Raw genomic sequence first — 22,716 nt, forward strand, 5'->3', positions numbered from 1 at the left:
ACGATATCGGTATCGGCCGATATATGTTCATTTTTAATATTATCGTTATCGATAATTTGGCCGATATCTTAAAGCTGATAAATAATGGATTGGAAATGCCAAAATATCAGTTATCGGCTTTAAAATATAAAGAATTATCGGTTATCGGTATCGGCCAAAACGTTATATTGGTGCATCTCTAATTTTAACTAATGTAGTTGGAACCTTAAGGTAAAATTTTACCGAAATCGATTTATTAAAACATAAATAACTTGAAAATAAGCTATAGTATAATATAATTTAAATATTATATCATAACTTATTTTTTAAGTTTAACCCTCTGGTACAAAGGGGTCTGTCAAAAACAAAACAAACGTTTTTTTTCAATGAAATGATTGTACTATAATTTAGTTCGATAATGTTTTTTACTTAATATTTTTCGGGGATTTTATGGTACTAAATTATATTTATGCAGTAGTTATAATCCATTCATTCACTTTTTGAGTTAACTTTTAACTCATAAATCTTGAATATTTTGGAGAACAGACTTAATTTTGTTCTCTTTTAAAGACGACACTTGGCAGATTATTACTGAAGTTTAAAAAAGTTGTATAATTTTACATTTATTGTTATGAAAAATGCACAAAAATACTATTTTACATTTTTTATATGAAATATATTTTACAAAACACGTTTTACTCTAAAACTGAGAAAATCAAAGACATAAATCTAATCAAGCTGTGCTCCAAATTTGAGGTTGATATCTCAAAAAATGAGCTTTCAGTGAGATGTTGTTCGGCTGCAGTACCAAACGCTTCCACTAGAGGAAATTTGTCTCACATTCGTTTCCAATGCGTCATTTTTGACCGCGAGGAGCACAAGTGTGACTATTTTTTACAGGATCATTTAACCTTTTCAAATCATGTCAAAATAATAAAAAATAAACATACAATTTTCTGGCTAAAAATTATCGAACCACACCAGAGGGATAAACGTTAGGGTTAAGTTATTTATGTTTTCATAAACAGATTTAAAAACTTTACAATATGGTTACAATCTTGTAAACATTACTGTTTTTAAAACAAATACAATATTTAGCTATTCAATTCTAAAGGACTTTGAAGACCTTGAAAACTCAAGAAAAATAGACAAAAAAACCAACACTGGACCCCATTGACTTTCATTACATGGACAAAAGAAACTAATTCAGGTTTGGAACGACATGAGGTGGAGTAAATGATGACAGAATGATCATTTTTAGGTGAAAATACTAAGATCTAAACTCTAGTATTGATTGGGTGAGCAAGACAAGTATTTCATTCATTGGCTCCACCCACTTTGTAGGCAACTCACACTGATTGGGCAGTTCTGATGTCATGCTGATGATTGACAGATACGCATGCTTGGTCGTGTCCCTTGTCCCTGCTGGTGTCCTTCAGATTACACTGATTAGTGTGAGTGATTACACTGACCTTTGAACCCTGCTCCAGCGCAGAACCATCAAAACAACCAAACTGTGCTGTGTAATGTTTATAGTGCAATAAAAACTAACAACATCTCGGAATCTTGGCAAGAAAATGTGTTACTCTAAATTCTAGTATTTATTTGCGTATCAGGTCAAAGGTCAGGAGCAGGAACGAGGGAGACGTTTATGAGAACGACAGGATGACAGATGATGACGCGATGATTTGACGAGCCAGTGTTTTATCGTGGCTCTTACCAAGACCGAAATCCTCACACGCTTGTGCGGCCGGCATTCAGGAGCCAGTGTGAGCTCCACGTTATTATTCTTACAGGAGGAAAAGACATAGCACACACACACACACACACACACACACACACACACACACAACACCTCATATTACATACAGTTATGAGCAAAACATCATTACAACTGCAGCAGACGACACGGACGGCTCTACAACTACAGTCATGAGGGTGTGTGTGTGTGTGTCTGTGAGAGTGTGTGAGTGTGAGAGAGTGTGAGTGTGAGAGAGTGTGTGTGTGTGTGTGTGTGCGCGTGAGTGTGTGTGTGTGTGTGTGTATATGAGTGAGTGAGTGAGTGAGTGAGTGAACGTGTGTGTGCGTGTGTGTGTGTGCGTGCGTGCGTGCGTGAGTGAGTGTGTGTGTGTGTGTGTATATATGAGTGAGTGAGTGAGTGAGTGAACGTGTATGTGCGTGCGTGTACGCGTGCGTGCGTGCGTGCGTGCGTGCGTGCGTGCGTGCGTGTGCGCGTGCGTGCGTGCGTGAACGTGTGTGTGAGTATGCGTGTGTGTGAACGTGGGTGTGTGTGTGTGTGTGAGAACGTGTGTGTGCGTACATGTGAGTGTGAGAGAGTGTGTGTGTGCGTGTGAGAGTGTGTGTGTGTGTGTGAGTGAGTGTGTGTGTGAGTGTGCGTGTGAGAGTGTGTGTGTGTGTGTGTGTGTGAGCGTGGGTGTGAGAAAGTGTGTGTGTGCGTGAGTGTGTGTGCATACATGTGAGTGTGAGTGTGTGTGTGTGTGTGTGTGTGTGTGTGTGAGTGAGTGAGTGACTGTGTGTGTGAGTGAGTGAGTGACTGTGTGTGTGTGTGTGTGTGTGTGTGTGTGTGTGTGTGTGTGTGTGTGTGTGTGTGTGAGAGAGTGTGTGTGTGTGTGTGTGTGTGTGTGTGTGTGTGTGTGTGTGTGTGTGTGAGTGTGAGTGAGTGTGTGTGTGTGTGTGTGTGTGTGTGTGTGTGAGTGTGAGTGAGTGTGTGTGAGAGTGTGTGTGTGTGTGTGTGTGTGTGTGTGTGTGTGTGTGTGTGTGTGAGAGTGTGTGTGTGTGTGTGTGTGTGTGTGTGTGTGAGTGAGTGAGTGACTGTGTGTGTGTGTGTGTGTGTGTGTGTGTGTGTGTGTGTGTGTGTGTGTGTGTGTGTGTGTGTGTGTGTGAGAGTGTGTGTGTGTGTGTGTGTGTGTGTGTGAGTGTGAGTGAGTGTGTGTGAGAGTGTGTGTGTGTGTGTGTGTGTGTGTGTGTGTGTGTGTGTGTGTGTGTGTGTGTGTGTGTGTGTGTGTCTCACCTCCATCACATCTGTCTGAGGTCGAACACACAGCAGATTCTTTAAGCCAAGGCCAGAATCATGAGGACCTGACAAACACACAGAAAAGACTCACAATTCACACACTTCTGACATCAATATAATACACCGCTAATTAATGCAGAATTATTATAAGTTTCCACTCAATGTTAGAAGGTCTCTCCACTGTCTGCAAATGTGTGTATTTTAACTCTCCCCCCCCAAAAATGTCTTTACATTTAAAAAAAAAAAGTGTTAATTAAAATAATGCAATTTATTTTTTTGTGTAAAAGCAGAGGATCTGATATTTCTTTCGATATGTTGTATGTTCAGATATTCATCCATGAAAGTTTTGTGAAATGATCAATAATGCTAGCGCTGGCTGGCAACTTAAACAAAAAAAGAAATGCAGGGAAAGAGTTATTACTCCATAATCTTCAACAGTATTTAGCACCATATTCTTCATCACACTAATTAAGACATTCTGCACAATATCTTTCTTTTCCTCAACATCATTATCTCTATATTCACTGTATAATTTAAGAGGTTGGGTAAAAGTGTAGCTTTTATAATGAGTTTTATTTTAATCAACATGAGATCAAAACTGACCTCATTAACTTTAGCAATAAATGTTCCTGGTATTATAATTCATAATCTTTTTATCATAATCTAAGAGTTTTTGCAGCCTCATTTATGCTGACATAACCAATGCTGCAAATAATATTAATAATATTAAAAAATAATAAAACATATCAGCCAGTAATAATGACGCCCACTTTTCAAAATCCAATCAATTAAATAATTATAGCTACAAAGTTTCACTGAACACCATTTTAACATACATTTTTTGTTAAATATACATTATATTACAAAAGTTCAGTGCATGAGAATCACTTCATGTCTTTAAGAACAACAGTGACGTCTGGAGGGGATAAATATGTTTTTAATGACTGTGCCAGATCCATTAAAGGTGCAGTGTGTGATTATAGCAGCATCTAGTGGTGAGGTTGTGAAGTGCACCCAACAGAAGTTACGGTGGCCGACAGGAAGTGATGTCGTCGTCTGAGACAGCAGAGAGTAGCCAGTTCAGCAATGAGCTTTCTTTACAAAGATAAATTCAGAAATTAGGTTTACTTTATTATTCAGTAAAACGATATGTTATTGTGAATATTATTGTGACTTGTTCATCATTGTGTCAGAGTTTTATTCGCTGACTTTAGCTTTAGCTTCTTTACACGAAGAACAACACAGTGACGAAACGCGTGTGTCCGTTCAGGGCCACTGTAGAAACGTGTGTGTGTAAGGAGACCCGCGGTGTGTGTAGAGAGAAATGCTCATTCTAAGGTGATAAAAACACAAGTAAGGTCTTTATACACCACTGAAAACATAGTTATGAATATGATATTGCATTTCTGTCAACAGATCCTCCTAAATATTACACAATGCCCCTTTAAACCATCAAAATATGAGGAAAACAATATGTAGTGTATAGATGCACTTTTATGATGATAGATGTACTTTTATGATGATAGATGTACTTTTATGATGGATAGATGTACTTTTATGATGGATAGATGCACTTTTATGATGGATAGATGCACTTTTATGATGGATAGATGCACTTTTATCATGGATAGATGCACTTTTATGATGGATAGATGCACTTTTATGATGGATAGATGCACTTTTATCACGGATAGATGCACTTTTATCACGGATAGATGCACTTTTATGATGGATAGATGCACTTTTATGATGGATAGATGCACTTTGATCATGGATAGATGCACTTATAGATGCACTTTTATGATGGATAGATGCACTTTGATCATGGATAGATGCACTTTTATGATGGATAGATGCACTTTTATGATGGATAGATGCACTTTTATCATGGATAGATGCACTTTTATCACGGATAGATGCACTTTTATGATGGATAGATGCACTTTTATCATGGATAGATGCACTTTTATGATGGATAGATGCACTTTTATGATGGATAGATGCACTTTTATCATGGATAGATGCACTTTTATGATGGATAGATGCACTTTTATCATGGATAGATGCACTTTTATGATGGATAGATGCACTTTTATCATGGATAGATGCACTTTTATCATGGATAGATGCACTTTTATGATGGATAGATGCACTTTTATGATGGATAGATGCACTTTTATGATGGATAGATGCACTTTTATGATGATAGATGCACTTTTATGATGATAGATACACTTTTATGGACTTCAAAACAAACAGCCATTCACTTTCATTATAAAGCTTGGAAGAGACAGGACATTTTTGAATATAACTCTGTGTTCGTCTGAAAGAAGAATGTCATACACACCTAGGATGACTTGAGGGTGAGTAAATCATGGGCTAATTTTCATTTTTGGGTGAACTATCCCTTTAAATCATCAAAATAGGAGGAAAACAATATGTAGTGTGAAAAGCACTATGCAAATCAACTTGAGGTCTAACTGTGTGTGTGATATTACTTGTGGGGATCTCGATGTTCTTCTCAGCCACAGGCGTCCTCTTCAGCGCAGGTTTAAGAGGTTTCGGGGAGATCGGACGAACGGGTATAAACGACGACTCTTCTGTGGAGATCTACAATTTACACACACACACACACACACACACACACACACACACACACACACACACACACACACACACACACACACACACACACACATTCAAGATCATGCCTCAACAAATCTGAAACGCTGTTGAAAAGGTCATTCTGCTGTGAGAGTCAGATAACTGTGTGCACTCTGACCTGGAAGCGAACCTCGTGGTTGACCTTTTGACCCCCCTCCTCACTGCTGGGGGTGCTGGCCACAGACACACGCTTTCTCTCGGCGTCGACTCGGTCTCGTATGAACTCCAAACGCCGAGGACGACCCAGATGCTCGTTCAGGAGCGCCTGTAACTGAGCGCGCTCAATAGAGCCCAGCAGGATCATGGACTCTGAGAGAGAGAGAGGGAGAGGGAGAGGGGAGAGAGAGAGAGAGAGAGAGAGAGAGAGAGAGAGAGAGAGAGAGAGAGAGAGAGAGAGAGAGAGAGAGAGAGAGAGAGAGAGGGGGAGAGAGAGAGAGAGGGGGAGAGAGAGAGAGAGAGAGAGAGAGAGAGAGAGAGAGAGAGAGAGAGAGAGAGAGAGAGACGAGAGCAAAAGTGACAGTTTTAGAATGTTTCAAAAGATTCTATTTCAAATAAATGCTGTTCTTTTAGAACTTTCTATTCATCAAAGAATCCTGAGAACTTTCCAACTGTTTTCAATATTGATAATAATCATAAATGTTTCTCGATCATCAAATCATCATATTAGACTGATTTGTGAAGGATCATGTGACACTGAAGACTGGAGTAATGATGCTGAAAATTCAGCTTTGATCACAGGAATAAATTACACTTCACTATATATTCACATAGAAAACAGTTATTTTGAATTGCAATACTGTATTAATTTAAATTTGTACTGTATTTTTTATCAAATAAATGCAGCCTTGGTGAGCAGAAGAGACTTCTTACAAAAAATTGAACATTTTACAAACTTTTGAACGGTAGTCAAAAAATAAAAAAAGAAAGAAAAGAAAGAAAACAATAAAAAAGATTTAAAAAAAAATTAAGTTCTATTTAAATTAGGACTGTCAAGCGATTAAAATGAGTTATCTAATTAACTGCAAATTAAAAAAGTCATTATTGTGTTAAATGAGTTTGATTGTTTTGGCTATTTTCATGGTAAAACTATATCAGGTGTTTACTATTTATTTTCTCTAAAACTACATTTGGTTTAACTGTGTTAAAAATGTAATATATATATATATGTATTTTTCCCACCACATGCGCATGTGCTGTACCTGCAGACTCCACCAGCGCCAGTGTTTTGAGGTTTCCTGTCGTGAGGACGTCGTGAAGGTCTCTGTATGTGCAGTTCAGTGTAATATAGCGAACATTCCTGACCATGATGTCCTCCACACGAATATTATACTTCCTGCAGAAGAGATTCCCACAGTTATGCAATCACTGCAGCAGAATTCATGATCCCCATTAAAGAGTGTGTTTCTAGACGTTCCTTTGATTTATCATTAGTGTGTTTGTTAAGGCAGCACTACTACTATTGCTCACACGCAGAGTTAGTGAACAGACACAGCATTAAAACAGCACGAGAACCGGCTTCTTTCAAGCACATCAAAAGTCTGTTTATAATTATAATAATGAATATGATTTTAAACTAACCACATTTTATTTTCACAGTTTACACAGTATACTATCATCCAGACTTAAGCATTCAACCTTGTTAGTGTGTTATTTTAATATCATTGAGTTCCTGTTACAGTTTTTATCAATATGTTGAATAGAATTTTGATTTTAGTGCAAGTTTTAGAAATGTTGCTGTTTTATATTATATATATATATATATATATATATATATATATATATATGTCTATATATAGTTTTAATTTATTTCTGTTTCTGTTATTTTAGAACATCAAGTTTAACTAAATTAAAATGAGAAATGTTTTGCTCAAATAAAATAAGTTTAAGTTGTTTTATATTTAATTTTATTTTATTTCAGTTAACGGTTCTTTAATTTCATGCAACAATTTTTTATTTATTTATTTATGGTTTTAGATTTAGTCACAAACAATAACCCAGTTTGTTACCAACATTTTAGTAGGAAACATAATCACACCAATATTTTATTTTATTAACAGGATATAAATATTCATCAATTACTACAAAAACATTTTGTTCTGGAAAAAGTGCGATCTAGAGAGACAAACCATCCAGAGAACCACAAACACCACTCACATTTACTTCAGAAAATGCACAGATATATTTAATATGCATAAACGCCAAATTGATCATTTTGCTTTTGTGACGATTTCAGGCGATGGCGACAAGACTTTAGATCAATGTGCAAAACTTCACACGTTATCCTTATATTGTTATCAAGCACAAGTTGTAATGGCTGCCTAACACGTTCATTATGTTGATATGAACCACATGACGCATTATGTTATAGCTGTGTATGACTGTCATACGCACATTACTCTGATACGGTCATCTGATAACAGAATACTTTGTAAACTGTAACACTGAAACAAGCATTTTCTGTAAGGCAGCTTTTAAACAATATGTATAGCTTCAAACTTGAACCGAATAGTTTTTTGTTGGCACACAAGACATATTTTGTTCCTGTATTGATTGACATTTTGGCAGCATTGTGTGTAAAACAGACGAGCCAATAAAACACGCTGAAAGGAAAGTTAAATGACAGAGAGAGAGGACGAGATACAGAGCAGTGAATGTCAATGTGTGTGTGTGTGTGTGTGTGTGTGTGTGTGTGTGTGTGTCCTGCTGAGAAGTGAGTTTTCTGCAGATTCTAACTCAGCAAAAAATCTAGCTTCCCTCTCTCACACACACACACACACACACACACACACACACACACACACACACACACACACACACACACACACACACACACACACACACACACACTCACACGGTTATGTAATTGTTCTCTTGACAGGTATAAATTCGTCTCTGAGATGCTGTAGATGAGTTTGACACCAGGGCAGAAACACAATCATTCAGAGCAAAATACCTGTGTGTGTGTGTGTGTGTGTGTGTGTGTGTGTGTGTGTGTGTGTGTGTGTGTGTGTGTGTGTGTGTGTGTGTGTGTGTGTGTGTGTGTGTGTGTGTGAACATCTGAAAACCCTCAGAAACTAAGATGTATGTGTGTATTGCACAGTTTGCCATTAGTCTGATGTGTTGTTGTGTGTGTGTTGTGTAACTTTAGACCCTGTTTGCACACAGATTGTCCATTTACACTAATTAAGAGGAAACACCATCTCCGTCTTGAGGACTGTGAGTGCCACTCAAATAAATGAAGGAAAAAAGTGCATTAATGCCAAAGAAAAAATGGAAATCACTTAAAAAAATTAACAGATAGATTTAAAGTAAATTTGTTAATGTAGTTAAAAGTAACAAGAAAATAATAAATTGATCTTTTAATTGCATTAAAAAAGCATTTGCCACTTATTTGATTTATTTAGTCATTACAATGGTTGAGTTATTATTTCTGGAACCTGGAAGTGAATCAACATTTACGCCACAAGTTCCTTCAGGAACTTCCTGTGAGTTTTTAAGAAACGCAGATTTGGATTTATTATTTAAAAAAATATTTTCGTACTTTAGTTATTTTTGTCTTGTTTTCCAGTACAAATATCTAAACATTCTTATAATACAATTTTTTTTTTTTTTTTTTTTTTTTTTTTTTCAGAAAGCATGACTTAATATCTTTTGGTTCTCAACTAAAGGTATCAAAATTAAGTGAGTTTTTGCTTAAAATGGGCTCAGAAAATTTAGAATGTTTTTTATATTTGTACTGGAAAACAAGACAAAGATACTGAGTAAGATTGTTTTTTTGTTTTGTTTTTTGCAGTGATAAAAATAAGAACTGTATTTAAAGAAACTTTCCTTACAATATAATTGCACACAACCCAGTGTTTTTTTTAGCATCATTGAGATACTATTATAGTTTAAAAAATGTTTTTTTTTTAAACAATTTCTATTTTAATTTTACTCAGTTTTATTAATTTTGTTGGATGGTTTTGTTATAATGTTCATATAGTTTTTTATAAATGTTTATTTCAGATTTAGTTTTAGGTGGTTTAGCACATCAAGTTAAAACGAAATGAAAATGAGAAATGTTTAAATTTTGACGAAAACGAAAATGTTTTGTTACGGTTTTAGCTTAATTTAATAACCCTGACACAGCCAGACTTAAAGATACATTTTGAAATTGTTGTATGTTTTAAAAATCAGGGGAATGACTTGATGTAACTGTGATTGACTGAGATAAAAGAGTGTTTTTCTACGTCTATATTCTGTGACAGTTACTGAATCCTTCAAAGCACTGCGTTGAGGAAGCAGTATGTTAGCAGAAGGTGTGTGAAGAGCCAGAACTCACTCGTGGTGCCCCCAGCCGAGCTCGGGCAGGTACGGCAGCTTCTTGATGCGGATAATAGAGTCGTAGATGGACGGCTGAAGACTCTGAGCGACGGCATTGGCGAGAATCACAGCGATCATGATGGGCAGAATGTGACTTATCTGACCCGTCAACTCAAACACGATCACGGCTGTGGAAACGGTGTGTGTGACCGCTCCGGATAACGCCGCTGCTCCTAAACAGAGAGAGAGAGAGAGAGAGAGAGAGAGTTTTAAACACAAGCCACTATAGACAAAACCAATGTCAGTTATAGTCAGTTATGGTTTATTTTGTTTCAATAATGTGTCTTTCAGGCACAGAACCAGTCTCGAGTCGCACGGGTATATCTGTGGCAACAGCCAACAATACATTGTATGGGTCAAAATTATCCATTTTTCTTTTATGGCAAAAATGATTAGGATATTAAGGAAAGATCATGTTCCATGAAGATATTTAGTACATTTCTTACAGTAAATATATAAAACATGTATTTGTGTGAGTGAATGCAGCACAATCGCCAACATGAATGGAGATTTTCTCAATGCTTCGATTTTTTTGCACCAGATTTTCAAATATTTGTATCTCGACCAAATATATAACAAACCATACATCAATGGAAAGCTCATTTATTCAGCTTTCAGATGCTGTACGAAATCTCAATTTCAACAAATTGACCCATGTGACTGGCTTAGTGGTCCAGGGTCACGTCTTTCAAGGCTTTGAGTTGTTCCTCCACTTCAGCAACACTTATATACGCCAACATTTACAGTTTTACTCCCATCTATGTTCTGAAGGTTTTTACTGAGGGGTTTGTTTATTTAACATTCATTTGATTTTTTTTTTTTTACATTTTGTTCCTAAAAACATGGTGAAAATATTTTTTTCTGGCTGTTTACAGTATTTTCTGATTTATGGAGTGATAAAAAGAGATATCCAAAATCCTCATGATAAAAACTCCACTATGTCAACAAGAGAGAGAGTTATAACAAAACAAATTAAATACATTAATGGTTCACTTTAAATTAATAAGGCAAAAAGAAAACAAACAATGCAAAATAAACACAAACTATTGGACCAATTCAACTTACTCAAACTCATGAATTGACAAGAGCAGGAATATACTGAGTTCAATTCAAAGAAATTCAACTGACACATGTGTGCAACACTAATGTAAACTTATAAACAAACTGTAAATATGAATGAAAATTATATCTACTAGTTATACCTTAATTTTTCTGAAAAACATTTTTTAGTATTGCTATTTTTCAAGATTCAAGATTTGTATTTGTCACATACAGTTATATACATGATACAACTTGCAGTGAAATGTAAATCTGGTAAGATACTTAGATTGTGGATTAAATATAAATAAATAATAGGTCAAAATTATCCAAAAATTACTGGTTACATTTTACAAAAAGGTCTCATTTGTTCACATTAGTTAAAACTTTAGCTAACATGAACATTTATATTTTTACAGCATTTATTCATCTTTGTTCATGTTAATTAGTAAAAATATAATTGTTCATAGTTTGTTCATGTCAGCTAATGTTTTAACTAATGTTAACAAATACAACCTTTGATTTTAATAATGTATTTGTAAATGTTGAGAATAACATTAACTAAAATGAATAAATGCAATAGAAGTATTGGTCAATGTTACAAATGATACTAATGATACTAATGTTACTAATGTTAATAAATGAAACCATATTGTAAAGTGCTACCAATTTATTAAGCAAAAATATTCTATTAAAGGGCAATTTTTTGTGTCAAAATCATACACTTCTCTAAACCCTTCTCTATATTGTCTGTTAAACTATAAATAACATAATAATTATTCAAAAGGAGTTATTGTTATTTCATAATTAAATCTAGTGGCTACTAATCAAAGACTTACTAACAATGAAAACCAACAATCCACTAAACACAACACAACACAACTAAATCATTGCCTCTTAAAATCACTATGGCAACACTGAGGCAATTTCCATGAAAGGTAATTAGCTGTGATGAAGGTGTGTGTGTGTGAAGATGTCACATGTATGAGCATGAGTTTGTTCCTCACCCACAACAGCGTATCCTCCAGGCACTATGGGATAGATGATTCCATCTGTATTAATTCCCTCTGGAAACCAAGCGGCCATACTTTCACCCACCAAACGGCCAAACGCAGCACCTGAAACACACACATTTCATTTAATATTCAACAATATTATTGATCTGCCTGCATTGACGCCATTATATGAGAATGACATCACGGTTTACTCCAGAGTGGCTATATATATAAAAATTAACTAAATTAATAACTTTTCTTCTTTCTTTTTACAACAAAATGAACCATCACTGAGCTTACTTAAGCTGGACTATGACGCTATTTTCTTCTAGAAACAAACTTTGTTGCATTATTTTCCTGTTATCACTGTAAAGCTGCTTTGAAACAATATTTATTGTAAAAAGCACTATATAAATAAAGGTGACTTGACATTCACGGGTCACATTTTAATGTCTCCATCATTTTTGATTAAATATATCACATACAATATTGTGAAAATTTAAAATTTAAAGGCAAGATACTATAGTTTTGTTTCATGCTCTGTTCAATTTTGAGATATTGCTGTTTTGCTTCCATTACATATCTTCTTTCAGACAAAATACACATTTAAGTGTTTATTTTATTGCACTTTCTCTATTTGCATCTGTAGGTTTCAATTACACCACATATCTTTAAAGTCGGTGAGTTTTTCCTCCACTTCAGCAGCAGTTATATACACCAAAACTTACAGTTTTATTCCCATCTATATTCTGAAGGTTATTACTGAGGGGTTTGTTCATATATTATTCGCCTGATATATTATTAACATTTTATTCCTAAAACATGGTGAAAATGTTTTTTTCTATCAGTTTACAGTATTTTCTGATTGATAAAAGGAGAAATCCAAAATCCCCTCAGTGAAAACCTTTAACTCTAATAGGTCTTCAAAATGAAAAAAGGGTTTTGAATGTGACTTTATCCAACGTTAAGATTTATGTTCTGGAAACATATGCAAATTAGTGCGATTATATAAACAATAATAGGAAACACGCAAATTATTTATCATATAAATTTAATTCGATATTGCTTTTGTTTGTAAATTTAAACCTAACATTAAAACTTGTAAGTTAACACAACTGTCTTAATCTCCTGTGATTAATCAGCTATGGTGAGATCTATTAGTTCAGTTTTTACCCTATTCACCAAACGTATCTTGCCTTAAAAAGCAATATTTTAAAGGAAAAGCCCAAACGCACACTTACCAATGACAAAAACAGGCATGAAGGCTCCACAAGGTACAGGAAGGGTTGTGGCTAAAGCAGACATCCAGAACTGCACGAGAAACAACAGTAACACTCATTTAAACACAAACAAACACTTTTTTTGCAATATTTCACCAAAATCCAATACCTCTGCAACAACTTTTCTGCTGATGTAACCAAGGAGAGAGGAGAATATTAGCCAATAATATCATCAGTGTTGAGGGATTAACTAACTAAAGTGGTAAAGCTATTATCTTGGTAGAATTCATTTTTCAGTAGCATGACAGTAATTCTGTTTTTTCATTAACAAGCTACTTTTTTTTCCCCAACATGTAGTGTAGTGTGAAAAATTACATTGCTGGTTATTACAGAGCAATAGCAGCGACACACGTATGAAATTAAAACTGAAAACAGCCCATAGCAGCAAGAAAAAAGAGAAAAAAAGCTATTTTATAGATTCAAAAGTGAGAATTTGGATTGTGAACTTTCAGCCACCTGTCTCTCCACACACAATAGCCTGAAATATGACAAACCAGAGGGGTGTGATGTTCACACATGTGCCTGTGTGCGTCACATACTTACGCAAAATCTGTCATGTCTGTCATCTGCATAGACTGTATGATTTCCTCAACAGACGAAAATAGATAATTTAATAAACGTCAGATGTATATGTGTGAATATAAAAAAGAATCATGAATGCGACGCAGTTTCACGACCAGTACTTTCTGACAATTTCATCCACAATCAACTCAAAGATCAGCACATTACAAGAAAAGAAATATTAAAACTAAAGTATAATTTTTAGAAATTATAAATTATAATTAACAAAAAACAAGCAAACACAGGGCTAACCAATGCTAAGGATATTTTTCTGGGCCAGTGGTTTACTTGCCCTGCCAAAGTCTTCACTAGCTCCAACCCAAAAACACTTACATAAATACATTTTGTTGTTGTTTTGACCCATGCAACATGATATTCCCAATAAATAAGCCACCAAAATTTCAGAAATTTCACAATTCTCGATTGATTCCAATTTCGATTCCACAGCAAAAACGACTAGCCTAACTAATGTAAAGTTCAAATGTTATTGAAGACCAGCGAGTCTTCAGTAATAAAATAAGAACAAATTAAAGAACAACAAGCAACAGCTAAAATAATTACAACAGAACAAAGATACAAATGAAATAAACAGTGCTTTAAGATTTTCAGATAAGTCTGTCTAACAGTATTCAGATAGAGAAATTAAATAATCAAACGTAAAATAACACTGCATAATATTCTGTATGAATTAAATATAGATTAATCCTTGTTAAACCTACAAAAGTTCTTCAGTCAAGATCAGTGAGTGATTTTCTCTTAGTCTTTTGTCGTTTAATTAACAATAATTGCACAAACGGCAGCAGGAATATAAAGAATGCACAGATCCAATATACGGATACACACGCATTTTCTTTGTCAACTGTTTATGTTCAGTTAAGACATAACCGACAGTGTTTACGTGAATACTTGCCAAGGCGGACATTTTGACATACTTTTGTTGTGTGTATTTTTTGGTTCAAGCAGAAGTTGTGAAAGAGATCTCGATTTGTGAAAGAAAACGCTGTTTTCTGAGCGCACACTCACAGAGAGCCGAGTCTCACACAGCTGAATTGAGTCTTCGTGTCTTCTTACGATTGAATCTGAATGGTTAAAAATCACTTGAATGTTTAAATTGAAAATACTTAAAAACACGTGCAAATGACAAACTTTCATGATGACGCAAGCATTGGCCAGACTGAACAAGTGGCCGTTCTGTTACAAACAGCCAAAAGAAAAGGGAAAATGGCTCATAATTTAAACATTTCTTCTTGTTACTACATTCTCCGCTAAATTTCCCAAGTAAAATGTCCTTGTAACTGTTACACTCCTCCAACAAACACATGTTTTCCACTGGGGTAAACGGCACTGAGCGGTTGAATGCGCTTACTCGATCCGCCATGTTTTTTTGTTTTGAAAAGTGTCTTATTTTACCCAGAATGCATTGCAGTGTAGTCCTACTTAAGATAGTCAGAGTCTTCAGTGCTTTGTGCAACGCTCTGATTTAGATGTCTATCTGAAGTCTGACTATCTACTGTATCTAAGCCATAGTCAAAGTCTATCTTTGTGAAACCGGCCCCTGTTCTCATACAGCTGAACTGAGTTTTCGTGTCTTCTTACGATTGAATCTGAATGGTTAAAAATCACTTGCATGTTTAAATGGAAAATACTTAAAAACACGTGCAAATGACAAACTTGCATGATGACGCAAGCATTGGCCAGACTGAACAAGTGGCAGTTCTGTCAACTGTCCCGAGAGTCTTATAATGAAAGTTTCAGGCCTTATTGCCTTGAAGCAGAAGTTTGACAAAAGTTCTTCGCAAAAGAAGCAAACAGAATAAAATGATAAAAGTGTGCATTGTGTGTGTGATCTCATTAGTGAACAACACAAGAAAATCCAAAGTCACAGTCTATTTGAGACGGATAAATGAATTATATCAAGCAAAATGCCAACGCACAAACACGCCCAACAAGTCTGAACTTTTGCTCCAATCTGGAAATAGAATTTCAGTTTATTTGTTAATTAGACACAGGAACACACACGCACGTACAGATAAAGAAAGGTAAAACACACACCCCCACATGTCACCTGGTACTGAATGTGAGGTGAATCCTGAAATGAACTGTGAGCAATTAGCAAATCAATCTAATTGGCTGATTCAGAACAACAGAAGTTAATTAATAGAGAAAGTCACGCACTAAAGCAAGCACAAGAACAAACACACACACACGCGGAGCACAATCGATGTTTCCTGCGAGAACAGAACAGATCCTGGTGGAGGTTGAGGTGGGATTCAGTGAGAACGTTATATAAGTGTTATGTGAATTATGCTGGAGAGTGTTTGAAAGCTGTGGGTGGATAGAGAGATCATTGCATAATATCCTCTCTTTCCTTTCTTCCTCTCAGACACTCTCTCTCTCTTGGCACTGAAAAACAGACAGACTCGCAGAAATCTGCTCTTCTCTGTCTCTCCACCTGCCGGCATTCCTATACACACATTACATATACTGTATATGCACTTCAAAAATACGAAGTTTTTTATGCTTTTGAAAGAAGTCTCTTTCAATTCACATTTATTTGTATGGCGCTTTTCACAATACACATCGTTTCAAAGCAGCTTCACAGAAAATGCGTGAGTCTCTTCTGCTCAAGACTGCATTTATTTGATCAAAATACAGCAAAAATGTAAATAAAATAACTAAAATAGCTGTTTTCTATGTGAATATATAGTAAAGTGTAATGTATTCCTGTGATCAAAGCTGAATGTTCAGCATCATTACTCCAGTCTTCAGTGTCACATGATCCTTCACAAATCAGTCTAATATGATGATTTGATGCTCAAGAAACATTTATGATTATTATCAATGTTGAAAACAGTTGCGCTGCTTAATATTTTTGTGGAAACTGATGCATTTTATTTTTCCAGGATTCTTTGATGAATAAAAAGTTCAAAAGAACAGCATTTATTTGAAAATTAACATTATAAATGTCTTTACTGTCACTTTTCATCAATTTAATGCATCCTTGCTGAATGAAGCTTTTACTATATAAGTGAGGACATTTTGTTTTTTAAATTAATAGTTTTTTAAATTACTGCCGTGTAACCCAAAGCTTAAACCTTCCCATAGAAAAACTTAGCATTTTCAGAATTAGAATTTTAGAATGAAAAAAAAAATTTAATCTTACTTCCAAAGGGAGGTTTTATCAGATTTATCTCTCTTCTGGGGATAAATCTACCCCAAAACTTTCACCAAGTAGTTCTAGATTAAACTGCGCAGGTTAAGTCAAAGGTTCCGGTTCAGCTAAAGGACACACAGGGCACTCGTCCCCGTGGCAACGCTGACGACATCACTTCCTGTGCCGTGACAGGTTTCGACTGGGTTTCTGATGAGGTTGCCAAGGTGACACACTCACGCAGGTAGCGAGCGATGCAAGTCTTCACACACACACACACACACACACACACACACACACTCTTGTTTTCCTCAGCCTGTGACTTCTACAGCTGGGAGGATAGAACGGCTTTTGTTTGGTTTTTTGAGGGTATTGAAATCTCCTTTCGCTCAAATTTCGAGTGTGTGCAACCCTTCTATAGACCTTATTCGCCAGAAAAACAATCTTATCTTTGAACTTCGGTTTTTCTAAATGTCAGTAGACTGGGAAGAAACGAGCGGTTCATTCATAAATCCGTAAGATCTTTCCTTCATGCAGTGGAAATACAAACCGGAGGACAGAACACAACGAGTGCGACGCTGAAAAGGGGCGGAGCTACAGAAGGTCTATGTAAATGACCTCTGCTGTGATTGGCTAACTTACTTCACATTATCATTCTTCAGGGCAGATGAAGCTGCGAAATGCTGAATAGCGGTTGATATGTAAATGTGGGTGGTCATATGTTAATGAGCTCATGTATTATTCAAGTATCAACAAATGTTCTGGAGAGGAAGCCACGCCGCCTCCAAATCCCAGCCAGAGCAGAGTCAGCAAAGCGTTAAATAACTTCACGTCTCAAAACACAGGACATACAACAGTAATGAACACAAACAACTTATAAAAACTTAAAAAGAGATCAGGATGTGAAGAGAGTTTCAACCAGTATAACAAAAAGTGTTTATGAAACATAACAATCAAAAGATACCTAAGTGTTTAGGTGTGTGTGTGATTATTCACCTTCATAACGATGAAGACGACGAGGATCACGAAGACATTAGCCTGCGGATGTTTCCAGGCGGTCGAGTGACTGTCATAACTAAAGTCTTCTGTGATTCCTTGCTTCGTCCAAGTGCGATTGTCAAAAAATGAAACCAGGGTGTCCTTTTGTGTAAGCTGTGAAGAAGATGACATGTTATTAACAGGAGCTTCAGTATTCACTTAACTTAAGCATAAACCTCACCATATTATGCTTAGTTTTATGCTTAAAAAAACAAAAAAAATTTGCTAATGAGGTATACGAGTAAAAATATTGAAGAAATTCTGTTCTGTTCTGTTCTGTTCCCAAACTGGAGTTTGTGGGTTGATGAAAAACTTATAATTAATTAAATCATTTAAAAATAAAACACTTACTAAAAAGAAGAAATATTCACATGCTAACATGAACATGCTAATGTGTTAATATATTGAAACTTAACTTCAGTGGGAAAGTAAATACACAAGGTCAAAGGTGTTAAAATACAAAATTCCCTGTTTTTAATGTTGTTTTTTAAGTAAAACTCCTTGGTAACACTTCACAATAACATTAGTTACCATGAACACAACTTCTACAGCACTTATCTGTTAATCTTAAGATGAAAAGTTGTATCTGTTAACATTAATGCACTGTGAACTAAAATAAACATGACATTTTTTTACAAGCATTAATAAAGGTTAATAAATGCTGAAAGAATGTATTGGTCATTGTTAGATAATGCAATGTTAACAAATAAAACCTTATTATAAAGTGCAACCACTTCCTTTTCAGAGATGTTCAGGTATTGTACAATAAAACAAGATGAAAAACTGACTGAGAAATGGATTATGTGAAGTGTTGTACGAGAGTGCAGTCATACGCTGCTAATGGTGTGTTTTATTGCCTCATTCTGTATTCAAATTCTGTTTTATATAAGTGTGTGTGTGAGTGATAAAGAGCGAGAGATGATGCCTTATTCTGTATTTTATCGAGTGTGTATGTTGTTAAGAATGATTCATGAATGCCTCATGTTTCTCTCAACTGTCTCATTAAGATTATTAACTGGATGGATTTAACAGCCTGAGGAACAAACACATGTTGTGTAGTGTGTGTGTGTGTGTGTGTGTGTGTGTGTGTGTGTGTGTGTGTGTGTGTGTGTGTGTACTTGTACAACTATCTTTGTGAGGACCAGTTTGAGTTTTAGACCATTGGAGTGAGGACAAAGAGAGTAAAGTGAGGACATTTCGGCCGGTCCTCTCTCTCTGAGAGCCTTTAAAGGGCCGTTTGAGGGTCAAGACTTGGTTTTAGGGATAAGGTTATAATGAGGTTAAGGGTCGGTTTAGGGTCAGGGGTCGGGTTAGGCACTTAGTTGTGATGGGTAAGGTTAGGGTAAGCGGCTAGAGATTGCATTGTGTCAATGAATGTCCTCATAAAGATAGATGAACAAGAATGTGTGTGTGTGTGTGTGTGTGTGTGTGTGTACCTGTCCGGCCATGAACTGCCCAAAGCCCGGCGGGAAAGTGAGTGTTGAGATCAGTAGCGTGACCAGCGCGGGATACAACAGACGCCTGCACAAAACACACACACACACACACACACACACACACACACACACACACACACACACACACACTGATGATATTATACTTGTGAATAGACCTTCACTGTTCTGAAATTAAGATAACTGTAATATAATAACTGCAGTCTAATTTGATTGCTTTCAGAAAGTTTTGGGGATTTTTAGAAGTGCCTCAAACAATAAGTTTACATGCATCCAAGGTCAAAAACACTTTAATTTTCTCATAATCTCCACAGCAGCATCAGCTCTTTTCTCTCAGTGTCTGAAACGCTTCGTTCAAAGATTCAGTCTCTCTAAGCCCCGCCTCTCTGAGAGCTGCTCTGCTCTGATTGGTCAGAAAGCAAACGCTCATGATCATATCTGAACCTCAGCTCTTGACACACAGTGATGCGAACAGTGACGATGGCGTGGGTTTTACCGTATCGATCTCATCAAAGTGGATTTGCTTTGTCAGCAGAAAACAGCGTCTTCTCCACACGAACAACACGAACCAAACTCTTCCAGTCTCAGATAAACTACAGTGTTTGAGGGCGGAGCTAAGAGACGCTGTTCAGCCAATCAAGACCACAGGCTGGCATTATGCAAATTAGTTACAAACATCTTCAGCAGGAAGTGAGACTGGAATTACTGACGACTCGTTTCAGTTCAGAATCACTTCATTCTTTTAGGAGACAAAAACTCCATTTATCTGCACTTTGACCTGTGAAAGTTTGCAGACCTTTTACAGTCACAGACAGCTCAAGTTCACATCCAAAAAAGCATAATAGGGGCACTTCAAGATATATAGTTTTTAAGATATTTTATAACTAGTATGAAAATAACGCCAGTAAGAGGTTTAACTACACTATCAGTTAAAAAGCATCCCAGGATGTATATTTTCAGATATTCGGCCCTCACAACTATAGAGAAACAAGTAGAAACAGGGAACACTCACTTCTTCATGAGGAACTTGTTAATAGTTTTCTGTTTTCGCATAAACTGAACAATTAGCCTGTTCAAATACACAAATAAGGCACCGCCAAACCCGCTGGCAATTCTGCAGAGAGAGAGAGAGAGAGAGAGAGAGAGAGAGAGAGAGAGAGAGAGAGAGAGAGAGAGAGAGAGAGAATGATGAGTGACATCATGCATATTCATTATTAATGGCATAAACATGCTCATGATTCATAATACAGTTCATTAGAAGATTGTGCTTTCATGAAATATCTGTTGGGTACAAAGTGTCTAAAACAGATTGAACAATCAGCAGGAGACATTTCTCCACGCTTTATAATATTACTAACTGCTTACTTGAAGAATTACTTCAGTACTTCAGTACTGCTTACTGAAACAAGGTCAACAAATGAAACCTTATTGTAAAGTGTTACCAAACATATTTACATAAATGAAAGCATTGAAGTTCAGTACTGGGCATCATAATGAACAGAGATACTACGCTAGGACAGATTAAGGAAAGATACCAAACAGTCAGTCACAGAGACATCCAATTAAATCTTTTATTTTCAGTGTGGTTTAAAAATGAATCCGCAGTAAAATGAAGCGAACAAACAAACCGTGACGTGATCTGACTGGAGCTTCTTAAAAAATAAAGTTCATCACACTTTCCTAATGTGAGGATCACAAGGATGGCAATGCAAACACTGTGTGTTTCTGCAACTCTGCACTGCAAACGTCTTGCAATCCTCTACGTTTATCCTGTGTTTGCGTCTGTCTTGTATTTACTATGACATGCATGAATCGGTGGGCGGGGCTAAAGAGGTAATGATGTAGAAGTGGGCGTCGCTCTGATTCTGTGGAGGCGGTCTTTCGTCGCACTATGATGTAATAATGTGACAAAATTCAAAACTGAGCAAAAAAAGCTGTTTTTGGACTAACAAGGAAGTTTTGAGTTCTGAACCTTACAGGATATTCTTATAGTATGATGTCCTCTTATTTGTAAGAAGATCAAGGAAAATTTGATTTGATTTAACTTTTATCCGCTAACTTAGTTTGCCTGGTAAAATGTATTTGTTATTGTTTTTAAGGGCAGATACACTAAGAAAATTATTTTTGCATTGTTAAGAGTTGGTACACAACAAATGCAAAGAAACAAGAAGAACAAAACAAGAGGCGGAACTGACCCGATCACAGCAAAGGCTGGAAGCTCTTGGAGGTCAAAGGGGAAGTCCAGCCTGAACCGAGTTTTGAAGAGAGCCGTGATCGTCTCTGAGAGAGAGAGAGAGAGAGAGAGAGATGATTCCTTTAACACTCAAAATATACAGTACAAGTACATTAAAGGAGACATATCATGCTTTTAAATTGTTCCTTTTTACATATAAATCATACATTTGTAGTCTATATAAAGCGGAACTGCAATGCTTGGGTCTGAATTCTTCATTATTATAGCTCCACAAGCCCCCTTTTTACCCCTTTTCTGATGTGCGTCTCAGAGCAACCCGTTTTGGTGCGGTCTCTTTAAAAAACATTGAGACACTTCATACCCCGCCCCCTCTCCAGGTTGCAGAGGTTCAACTCCACCCCGTTCGGCCATTTTTGTAGTCTGATAGCAGAGATAGGATTACTAGCGGCACAGAAACTTTTTATTCACACGTTATAAACAAAATGTCAACAACGGAAGACTTGTCCAGCCAGCCTTACATGTTCGAGCCAGAGTCGGAGCCGGAGCGAGATAAAAATGTAGACGACGAACCTGTAGAACAACGTCTTCATATGGATGTATCGCACTGGTATGTTACTGTATTTACACATGAAACTTTGGTCTTCCGACCTTTTACCACCGTGTCGATTTATTTTGATTAATGTGCGAGGGAGAGCGAGCAAGACAGCGTCTTTTGGAGACGGTGAAGTCATGTTTACACCATAGACTGTAGGGCTCCGAGAGATAGAGAGAGCGCCCGCGCGACCGGGTCTCTCTCTCTCTCTCTCTCTCTCTCTCTCTTTGCTCGTTCTTTCAGTCAAACATGCGCCACAAGCGCGGCAGTTCATCTACATTAGACGGTGTAATGAAGCGTGTGGGTTACTACATCCAACAACCGAACATTTTAACTTACCCTCTCGTAACTTCTGCATCCAGCTTGGACTACAA

The 22,716-nt window shown here is 36.4% G+C and overlaps 1 protein-coding gene across 3 annotated transcripts in view; it reads right to left on the reverse strand.

Annotated features, from left to right (window-relative positions):
- The window catches only part of clcn2b (chloride channel, voltage-sensitive 2b), a 74,505-nt gene that overhangs the window by 11,603 nt on the left and 40,186 nt on the right, over positions 1 to 22,716 (reverse strand). For 2 of the 3 annotated variants that reach the window (XM_084418444.1, XM_084418443.1), the window contains exons 9-19: positions 21,752 to 21,836; positions 20,569 to 20,670; positions 19,539 to 19,623; positions 18,061 to 18,216; positions 13,314 to 13,383; positions 12,085 to 12,195; positions 9,999 to 10,212; positions 6,877 to 7,010; positions 5,796 to 5,986; positions 5,512 to 5,623; positions 3,011 to 3,078 (exon numbers count right to left, since the gene is read on the reverse strand). In XM_084418444.1, the coding sequence (XP_084274570.1) occupies positions 3,011 to 3,078; positions 5,512 to 5,623; positions 5,796 to 5,986; positions 6,877 to 7,010; positions 9,999 to 10,212; positions 12,085 to 12,195; positions 13,314 to 13,383; positions 18,061 to 18,216; positions 19,539 to 19,623; positions 20,569 to 20,670; positions 21,752 to 21,836 (1,328 nt within the window). Of the gene's footprint in view, positions 1 to 1,699; positions 1,769 to 3,010; positions 3,079 to 5,511; positions 5,624 to 5,795; positions 5,987 to 6,876; positions 7,011 to 9,998; positions 10,213 to 12,084; positions 12,196 to 13,313; positions 13,384 to 18,060; positions 18,217 to 19,538; positions 19,624 to 20,568; positions 20,671 to 21,751; positions 21,837 to 22,716 lie in introns of all 3 variants that reach the window. The other variant, XM_084418442.1, reaches the window with a different exon arrangement.

Source organism: Rutilus rutilus (genome assembly GCF_951802725.1).
Source record: "Rutilus rutilus genome assembly, chromosome: 9".
In the NCBI taxonomy this organism is placed as follows: Eukaryota; Metazoa; Chordata; class Actinopteri; order Cypriniformes; family Leuciscidae; genus Rutilus; species Rutilus rutilus.